The sequence below is a fragment of the Mauremys reevesii genome, linkage group 9, assembly GCF_016161935.1.
Source record: "Mauremys reevesii isolate NIE-2019 linkage group 9, ASM1616193v1, whole genome shotgun sequence".
Lineage (NCBI taxonomy): Eukaryota > Metazoa > Chordata > Testudines > Geoemydidae > Mauremys > Mauremys reevesii.
In genome coordinates this window covers 27,515,749-27,525,881 of record NC_052631.1, presented here as the reverse complement: position 1 = coordinate 27,525,881, position 10,133 = coordinate 27,515,749, and the positions used below count along the sequence as shown (strand labels likewise).

The window sequence follows — 10,133 nt, the reverse complement described above, 5'->3', positions numbered from 1 at the left end:
TTTACATCTATGATGTCAGGTGATGCCAAATTATCACAGTGTTTGGTGTTTATTCATGCTGCATGATGATCTTCTCTTCTGAGCGAATCATAGGACTGGTCTGAGGCAGACAGGATACATCAGCATGGTTATGTGTCACAGGGTTATTTTTTTTTTTAAATTATACTCAGATTCCTGCAGGGACTTGCTAATGTTCATCTGCAGTTCTTGGGTTGAGAAGTTTGCACCAGAACTTTTCCTAGTAAATAGGTTTGTACAAAAACACGTTGCAGGTCAGATCTTCGTTCTACACCTCCTTCTCCTGGCTGCATTCCAGGTTCTCCAGCATTTTCCCTCGGTCTCTCATTGTTACATTACCCCTAATGCAGCCGCAATGGTGGAAGCTCTAGTGTAAACATCTTTCAGGCATTTTAACCATCATGTTGTCTAAACTTGCTCAGATCAAGCTTAGACAACATGGTAGTTAAATGCTGGTGGCCAATGGCAGCTTGTCTACACTTGTGCTCCATTGGTACTACCAGTGGTGGATTTATGGCATTGCAGAAGAGAGGCAGAAAGAGCCTATTTATCTACCAGCAATAATCAGGGAACGGAAGGGACTGGAGGTTGCATCTTCCTCCCAGCTGGAGAAGAGGGTAAGTGCTCCGATCCTTCCTAACAGTGAAGAGTCGAGGAAAGAAATGTTGAGATCCCAGGAAATGTTGAGCTAAGGAAAATGTACATAGGAAAAAGTTTGACCACTATACCTCTACCTTTATAACCCCATGTGGACACTCTTCTCCTAGTATAAGAGTGACTTTGTGCAGATTAGGTTAAACCCCTTCCCAAGTGATACAAGCTTAACTACAAGCCACTGTTATGCTGAACTAAGAGTGGCCACGGAGAGTTATACTTAAAGCACTTTAGATACACACCTTAGCTTATACAAAAAAAATTCCCATGTAGACATGATCAAGAGAAACAAAACAGCAAAAGAAGGCGGAGGGGTTGGGGAGATATGGGGGTGGGTGGAGGAGAGGCTAAAAGGCAGCAAAGCTATAGGAGCAATAAAACTCTGGACCAGAAAGAAAACACTGACAGCTGGTGGGTGTCTATATTCTATTTTATTGGCAAATAGAGAGGGAAAGAAGTTTGAAACAATCCAAGTTACTACTCCCCTCCCAACTCCCCATTTTCCTTTCTTCAGACTTGTCTTTTTTTGCTGCTGTTCTATCTCCACCTCTTCCCTGGGGAGATAGGGCTCCTCAGTATGTGCCTACCCTTGTCTGTCCATTATTTGGCACCATCTGTATTCTCTGTTAGACTAGATGAATACCAGAAACATGGTATTCGTGGTATTTGGTTTGACCCAATTAAAGCAGCATTCCTTCCTTGAGTGACAGCTCCTACTGAGGGCTTCAAGGTCAGGATGGCAATGGAACACTAATGGAAAAAGCAGCTTCTGTATGAAAATCAAGAACTACCATGCCGGTAGTGAGAAACTGTACCCAGCAACACAATTAATCAATCAGTTACTTGCATTATGTTTAAATAAACCAATGAAATCCTTGTATGCTAAGTATATGTTTATAATGACAAAAGTCACAGTAGGCCAAATTCTGCTGTCAGGTGCAAACACATAATGACTATTGTGTTCTTCGGGAAGCCTGCACATCTTTCCAAGAACAGAACCTGGCCCAATCTGTGAATTAATGGTGACAGTGCATAGTTTGGCAAGAAGAAATGTAACATGAATAAACTGTTCTCTTTATAATTTACAGTATGTGCAATATAAAACAAGACATTCAAATACACGTTTTACAGAATACCACAAAGATATAATTACAGTGATTTTAGCCCATCTTCAGGTGCAAATGTTCTAGCAAACGTATTTCTGTGGGGGGAAAAAAAGAATATGTGTTAAACGAGGGAAAACAAAATCACAGAATCACATACTTTGTTCATTGTACAAAGTAAAGTTAATAGGCTGTATAATGTGTATTCAGCTTGTGGATCTATTTCCATGCCCGCTAATCCTCAAAAATCCATTTATGACAGAGCCAGAAATATGTCTCAATGTCCCCAGTTAGATCATGGTGGGGAGGAGGAGAGAGAAAGAGACAACAGCTTCAAAGGTACCATCATAATCTACCATGTCAATAATATCCATGATTAAAGCTGTGTGTAATAAACATGAAACATTTTCTCAAAGAAAACATTTTAAATATCTGCATAAAGAATGCCTTTTGAAACATCTTTGAGCAGACATCATTATGGCTTTTGTTGCATTTTAAGGGCAATCAAGTTTTACCATCATTCTGTACACAATTTCTTTTGTTTTTGAGAACTTTGAGCTTTTTCATTTTAAAAGTTGCCAACTTTTTCCTTTCACAAAAGAATAAAAGCTATGGAGGACGGAGAGTCACAGTGAGGGAATAGTGGATGCCAGGGAGAGTGGGTGTTTCCAGGATACTTGAGTGAACCTAGTGGAGCAGACTATAGACCAGCTTGTCTGGTATCCTCAGTAGGCCATATATCACTCCCACTGAAATCAGTTTGGCAGTTTAGCAGATGTTTCAGTGAAAGGTCAAAAACAAACTAAGCCGCAAACCTATCATACAATTGTGTAATGTTGTAAAATGGGGGCAGGGTAGGAGATCAGGACAGAGAATTTCTTCCTCACCACAAGACTTAGTTCATGCCTGATGCATATACCTTATTCCCTGCATGGCTAAGGTGACCAATAATTTCAAAAGGTAGAAAAGGAGATTTCCTTCTCATGTGCATATCTAATTCCTTGCATGTAGCTGATCACTTGCCCAAATTCACTCACATTGTATTACAGTCAAATGCCCCAGGGTTTTTGTGAATGATGTGGCTCAAACTTACTGAAACTGAGCTTCAGAAGAGGAGCCATGACAGGGAAATAATGGAACTGAATGTTCTCCTGGATTAGACCCTGATGTACTTTAGTTATGGACAATACATTAGGCTATATGCTTTTTATGGGAAGTGTGGTTGTAATCAAATGATCCCTTGAATAGGTGCACTTACCTCTTCCCGATTACAGCAAACCCCACATATTCCGCCGAGAAAACCGTTGACTACTTGGATGGAACACAGAATTAATTCAATCCCCCCCAAGACCAGAAGAATGGAAAAGAGGGTCAAGTTCCATTCCACGATATTCCTTGGCTCCCGACACTCAGACCACCTGTCACGCTCAAGCAGATACCTGTTCATATCAATTAAAAATGTATTAGAAACTCATGATTCAGTGAAGCGTGTCACTCCCTGGTATTTAATGTATATCAAGAGAGCAGTTGCAATATGTGGGCCTAATTCAGATACTACTAACCTTGTAAGTGGGGGTGAGGGAAGCAAAGGTTTGCTTCATGCAAAACTCCCTGACACTCTAGAATGCAAGAGCAGTTATTAGGTATAGACTTCTGATAAACCTAGTCTTGATTTTGTTTTTAAGTATAAATAGAGGGCAGGAGCAGGGTGGTAGGGGACAGAGGTAGCATTAACACACCTTTTTAGTCTCCGCAATTCCAGAGTCAGACAGAGTGACCTGGTCCCCAGCATAATTTAGAGCAGTCACAGGGCTGCTCTAAGTTATGCCTGGCCATGGCCATGCCCTGGCCCTTTTTCTCCTAGGAATGGCCGCTAGGATGGGGGCTAGGATGGAATTGGTGTAGAAGACAGCATGCTGGAGGTTGCCCTTTTGCAAGGGTGGTTACCCCGCTCCTGCCCTGCAGGGCTTAAAACAGCCCTGGGAAAGGGCTGTGGCAGGGGAAAAGCTGGGCTGATAGGGAAAGCAGCCACAGCTGCAGCCAGTGCAATCAGGGCCCAGCTGGCCCTTGTAAGAGGGCAGTGGGCCAGAAGGAAAGAGAGATACTCTCTCTAGCTTCCTAGAGAGAGAAGGACCTGGCTGCCTGGGAAGCTGAGGAGGGTACCTAGGGTGGAGCAGTGCTGGGGAAGGGCAGAGGGAGCTGGGGAGCTCCAGCCTAGCAAAGTTAAGGGCCCACAAAAGGGTACTGGGGCTGCAGAGGGGCAGCCAATAGATAGGCAGAGGCAGCTGGTCAAACCCCCCTTGCCAATTATGAGTGGTTAACAGACTGTCATCTGCTCCAGTGAACAGGGGCTAAATGGAGACTGGCAGTAGCCACTAAGGCAAGGTGGGGATATGGGGTTGGGGGTTCACCTGGGAAGGGAGACCTGGACAAAGGGCACCGGGGCCCAGGAGAGACATGGGGGCCAGCGGCAGATGCGACACCAGCCTGCAGAGGGTGCTCTGGGCTGGAAGGAGCTAATTCCCTGGACAACTAGCGGGAGGTGCTGTGCCGGTGAGTTGTTGCCCTGCCACAAAGGAAGTTAAATGATGCACAGCCTTCTGAATGAGCTGAACTCACTGAACTCTTCTCAGATGGGGCTCAGAACCGTGCAGGATCCAGCCCTTGTTTTAAGATAGTGATTGCATCCAAAGGGAACTTTGCTCTCCATTTGTCACTGTCTTACATGAGACACTCTACTTGGTATCTGCAAACGCCCTTGAACTGCTCTGACCACAGGATGAACTCACTGTGTCCTAAAAGTAAATGCCTGCAGCTCCTGCCGAACCATCTGATCAGAGTATTCAGCAAAAAATTACTCATCTCCTTTCTGTGCTAGTGAAAGCTAAAGAAACCATCATGACAAACAATAGCCAGGTGTGTTCAGATCAGATTCTCTGCTTCAGGGAGCCAGTGGAATGTAGGTGCGGCTTCCTGATTCTCAGGCCAGCCAGCTCTGCTCTGGCACCAGGCCTCAAGGGGCTACCCACCAGTAAGGTATTGCTGGAGTACGTCGTGCTCTGACCATGCATGCACTCCACACTCTTACTACGCCCCTTACATGGGGGATGACTTGGAAGTGATGTAGGACTCAGCTATGCCAACTCTATGTTTCATGGGGACTCACTCCACAAAAGGAGAATCCCAAACTAGGGAAATCCAGGGGCTTTGGGGCACTTTTGGGCAGACCAAATAGTTCTATTGTGCAAATGTATATCTGGTCACACTTTTTATATTGAGGGTACCTTCAGAAATAATTTGTTTTAGATGCACTGTGTGTAAAGTCCAGGGTTTAAGCTTGGGAACATACCTTGGTATCAACTTCAACAGCTGGGTAAATTCTACCACATTGAGTTGCAAATGCTCCCAAACCAAGATGTTCTAAACTGATTTAAAGATCTTTGATAGGTGGCTCCTGCATCTTGCTTCTTAACTCTAATAACCCTACTATTAATCACCCTCCATGACACATGGTTTCTCAATATGCTTCAGAATATTTAGGATTCAAAATTTATAGGATCATCAGGATAGTGTGTTTCTGGTCTCCCTTTTTAAAAACTGATTGTTAATAAAGTCCTAAAATTGTGTCGTCTGTCATTGATTTCCACAAGGCAGGATGGGGAAGGGGTGGGAATCAGAATTTGGTTTGTGGATCTCCCACAGTTGGGTAGACAGGAGTGTTACCTGGGTGATGCTCACAGCCCCTGGGAAGGAGGTTGTCATTCATACTGAAATACTAGGGGTCTCTGATGATAAACGCAGCTTCTGAAAGAAGCACTATGCTGATCACCTGCAGAATGCTAGGGAACGGTTGCTGGGCTGCTTGAGAAATATTTCCAGGCTATCGTGGCTAAAAAGGGCCATATCCAGAGGCCTGTCACGCAGAGTGTTTCCTATGATAAGGAATGATGCCGCTTTGGCCGTCATTTTGTAAAGCTTGGGATAGTTGTGAGTCCCAGTTTATATGGTCTTGAGACTTCTCTTTCAGCCTGAGGGTACCCATCAGCTTTGCTGGAGGGGGAATAATCTCTGAGCCAATTAAGTGGCGAGGCAGGATGAGAGCTGGAGAGGAAGAGAGTGTGTGTGTGCTGTTTGGAAACAAACAGTTTATTGCAAACACAAATAACTTAGTGACCACACACTGGTCCTGATTTCACAGGTGCTGACTCCTCTTGAAACTTTAGTGGGAGTTGCAGGTGCTTGATACCCCTTTTTATCTTGCTCCTCAGCTGTACAGGAGACAATTAAGCCCCCAAAATGAGAATACAGTAGATCCATTAGTGTCTACAAAGATCAACAGCCTTTCTCCCTCTTGACTAGTTTAGGGTCCAAAAGGCAGTCCTCATTCACCTGAGTAGTCCAATGGAAACAATGGGACTACTCATCTGAGTAAGGAGCACATTCATGGGACAGTTTCTCCTCTCATTTTACACCAGTGTAAACCTGTGTCAGCGTAATTACCCTCCTATAAAACACAGTAAGCAGTATCGGGTCCATGGTGTTTATATAGTGCAGTGCACAGCTTGCTGGTAAACAGACTACTCACCCTCCACTGGAGTTAGTGAAAGGATAGACCCAGTTCTGTTCTGCAGCAGAGAGGCAGTAAGGGCCATGGGATAAACCTAAAGCTGAAATGATGAAACAGTAGCCGGACCCCAGGATTCCGATGATGGCGGCCAGAACAGAGGACAGCATCTGCATAGTAAACACACAAGAGATTCTCAGCGCTCTGACCATTCCCTCTGAGGGGCCACCCAAAAACGATTACGCAAAAAGCTCACTTACTGCACAGCTTTTCCCACAGTTCTCGTGCCCGCAGCATCCACAGCAATTATCGTGTTCTAGTCCAATGAACACTGCAGCTGGGAGGAATATCTACATAAAAACAAATAATTGTGCCTGAGTGTTTGGTAAAATACCCTACAGGCAGGGCTGTCCCTAGGGGGTGCAGGGCCCAGGGCGGAAGTGATGGATTCGTCTCTTCTGGGACGGACTACGCTGGCCAATTGCATCGCCCCGTGGGGCCCAGACGGACGTCTACAGGCCGTGCCTATCAAAGTCTGTCCTCACTTTGTTTTTATTTAGATTTATAATTTCACTATTTAAAAATTCTGCATAGCCGATTCAGTATTTCTCCCATTCTGCTCAAGCGGAGTTCTCCCCTTGGCTTCAATAGGGGCAAGACTAGGCTTAGGGATAGACTGATAAACTATGAGAACTTCATTATTTTTTTTCTGTTTGTACAGTGCCTTACACAATGGGATCCTGGTCCATGACTGGGACTCCTAGATGCTACTGCAGTTCCAATAAATAATAGTAATAGTCTTCCCTGTCAAGCCAACACCGGTTTTGACACACTGTGGGTCAAATCCTGCAGTCCTCTCTCAGCAAAAGTGCTCAGCAAAGTAGATGGGAGTTTTCACTGAGAGAAGGGTGGATTATGGTTTTGTGGGGTTCTGGTCCAGAGTAAATGGGGGCCCCTCCACACCCCTTCCACCTGCAGTCCCTCCCACACCCACGCTCCTGCTGGGGAAATGGGGCTTGAACCACCCCATCCCCTCTCCTGGCACTCCTGCCGGGGAGCAGGGTCAGGGCATGAGGGCTTGCCCTGCTCCACAGGAGTGCCAAGCGGGCTGAGTGGAGCAAGCCCCCATACTCCGACCCTGCTCCCCGACTGGAGCACTGGGCAGGCAGAGCAAGCCCCTTGCCTCAACCCTGCTCCCCACCAGGGCAGGTGGGCAGAGCGGGTTGGAGTGTGGGGACACCCATTTTTCTGGGGTCTCCCAATTGGCCAGGGCCCCTGGGTATGGTCCTGTTGGCCCAATGGCTAATCCACCACTGTCCACACTACTAGGATCTTTTGATGACATCCATCATTTCAACTATAATGAGGTATGATGACACTAGTTACTGAAAAGTAGTTGCAAGTGTTTTGCTTATACAGGATATCTAATATGAATGGAGTCAAAACACAAGAAGTTTCTAATGTGGGTAGAACTGGGCAAAATATTCCACACAGAAAATGTTTTTCCTTTATTTTCAAGTTCACAACACTGCCATAGAATTGCAGAATTAGTGTGAAAACGTCTGATGAATTGACACTTCTCCGATTTTCCACTCTGAATCAGTTACAATAAAAAAATTCACACTTGCAAATTTTCAAGCTGCGGTGAAAAGGGAGTGAGCAGCATGACCTAGTGGATTAAACACAGGAACTGCTGAGGCCTCAGCCAATGGCTGGTCTGACTCATATTTTGTACTCATAGCACTTGATAAACACTATCCAGTGATTGCTCACAAAACCCTTCAGAAGGAGGTAAATATCTGTTGTGAGCACTACACACATACTTTAAAACATATGGAAAAGTAAAAAACAATTCTTTAATTGAAAACCACAACCATGCACCTGCTGGCTCTTAAATGACATACTAGTGCCCAAATCCTCCAAAGACTTGTTTAGGTTCATAACACTATGCACTAAGCAAGATCATTAAAGTCAAGCTGGAAATATTCACATAGTTAAGTGAGTCTTTTAATATAAACTTCAAGGGCCCCATCTTGCAATCGGGGTCTGCCCTGATGCAGGGTTCCGCTCACATACAGCTTATTTCAGATTTGGGGCCTAAATTAACCATCTGCTGTCCTGTAGTGAAAGTTTCAGTACTTCAGAAAAAGCAGTATATCCTCCTTCCCTATTTCTCCTAACACACTTGGTACGGCAACTCCCATCTTTTCATGTGCTGTATTATACCTCTCTATTGTATTTTCCACTCCATGCATCTGTTGAAGTGGGTTCTAGCCCACAATAGCTTATGCCCAAATAAATGTGTTAGTCTCTAAGGTGCCATGAGGACTCCTCATTATTTTTTCTAATACACTGGTGTGACAATAAACAACTGTTGAATTTCCCTGAATGAACACCTAGGACATGGCAGCAGCCAGTGCCTTCCAGAAATCTTAGGCACATTTGAAGAAATGGTTACTGCTTTTAATCAAATATTATCATTTTTAAAAGGAGAATAGATTAATAGTAAACTACTTTTATAAAATATAATACAAACCCAGGGCCCAAACCTGCCAACATTTACACATGTGAATAACTTTACTCACATGAGTAGTCCCACTGAAAGGTCAGGACCTTATTTTGCATTTCTTTATCATACAAACTGTGAATGCTCCCCAGATTTAAATCATACAAGATGGCAGATTAATAGTGTGATTAATAGTAATAATTTATATGGCATCACATATATGCTATAAAGTTACAGAGGTGTAACCACTTGCTAAAAAAGCAGTCAGACAAAAATCCTACAACTGACAGAGAAATATGAATCTTTAAGATGTTCCTAGTAAGAAAACAAAGGAAAAGGTGCTAGCTTTAGTTACTTACCAATATCCCCCCTCCTATAATGCCATGAAGGCACGCCACATACTTGCTAAGCTGATGTTCTGAAGCGAATCTTGTTTCACCATTGGGAAAGTAAAGCAAGATGTTAGCCACAATGCAGAGGAAGGCCAGAATGAGCAACTTGTACCCAATGCACCTAGCACACTTTCCAAAACACATGTCTGAAATTCTGTAGATCTTTCTTCAGCAGCTCAGCACTACCACAGACCAGCCTGTACGGTTCCCATCCAAGTGTAAAAGTAAGAACAGGTTATAGTCACACCTTCTTAAATACTCTGGGTTACTTAGTTACCTGGATGATGATTATATGTCTACATGAGTGTCAGGCCTGGTTGCAGAATGCAGGAGCAAGATGAGAGGAATATCACCACCCATTTCAAATGAAACATTTCACAACAAACGAAACCCAAGGCAGGGAAACAGTATTTTCCCACAGTGCTGATTTTGGCTTTAATACACAGTTTGGAATGAATTACAGTGGATGTGATTAGGCATGAAGAACAACTTTACGCCATAATGAAAGCTCTTTTGGGAATCAGAAAAGGGTCAAGAAAAATTAAAATTAAATCAACTTCTAGGTTTATGGCCTGATTCAAAACCCACTGCAGTTCGTGGAAAGACTCCAAGTGACTTCAGTGGGCTTTGTATCAGATTCTTAGTGAACATGTAAGAATAACTGAGCCTGCTGGTATTTAAGAATGTGTAAAACACAATCCCATGTTTTCATCAATGAATAAGAACTCATATGGCCTTGGGATGAAGCAGAAAGATGTCTTAAAAAAACAAACAAACAGACATGCTCCTAAAGATGTGTCCTTTTGTATTAATTGTCATTATAGTCTAAATTCAGGTTTAATTGAGATTTGTTAGCAGCCGTTTTTGTCACATCTATACAATGCAAATATCGGTAG

The 10,133-nt window shown here is 43.8% G+C and overlaps 1 protein-coding gene across 1 annotated transcript; it reads right to left on the bottom strand.

Annotated features, from left to right (window-relative positions):
* Positions 1–1,091: 1,091 nt before the first annotated feature.
* TM4SF1 (transmembrane 4 L six family member 1) lies at positions 1,092–9,501 on the bottom strand. Its single transcript, XM_039486968.1, has 5 exons — positions 9,205–9,501; positions 6,600–6,689; positions 6,361–6,509; positions 3,034–3,214; positions 1,092–1,873 (listed from the first exon to the last, which is right to left on the bottom strand). The coding sequence occupies exons 1-5, from the start codon at positions 9,379–9,381 to the stop codon at positions 1,859–1,861; spliced, it is 612 nt and encodes a 203-aa protein (XP_039342902.1). The 5' UTR covers positions 9,382–9,501; the 3' UTR covers positions 1,092–1,858.
* Positions 9,502–10,133: the final 632 nt, after the last annotated feature.

What these genes read in the sequence shown, in the direction of transcription:
- TM4SF1 (XM_039486968.1), bottom strand. Translation starts at nt 9,381, where the DNA reads ATGTGTTTTGGAAAGTGTGCTAGGTGCATTGGGTACAAGTTGCTCATT. An exon ending in TTATAGGAGGGGGGATATTG is followed by an intron (nt 6,690 to 9,204) that starts GTAAGTAACTAA and finishes GTTTTTATGTAG; the next exon opens with ATATTCCTCCCAGCTGCAGT. An exon ending in TTCACTAACTCCAGTGGAGG is followed by an intron (nt 3,215 to 6,360) that starts GTGAGTAGTCTG and finishes TGATATGAACAG; the next exon opens with GTATCTGCTTGAGCGTGACA.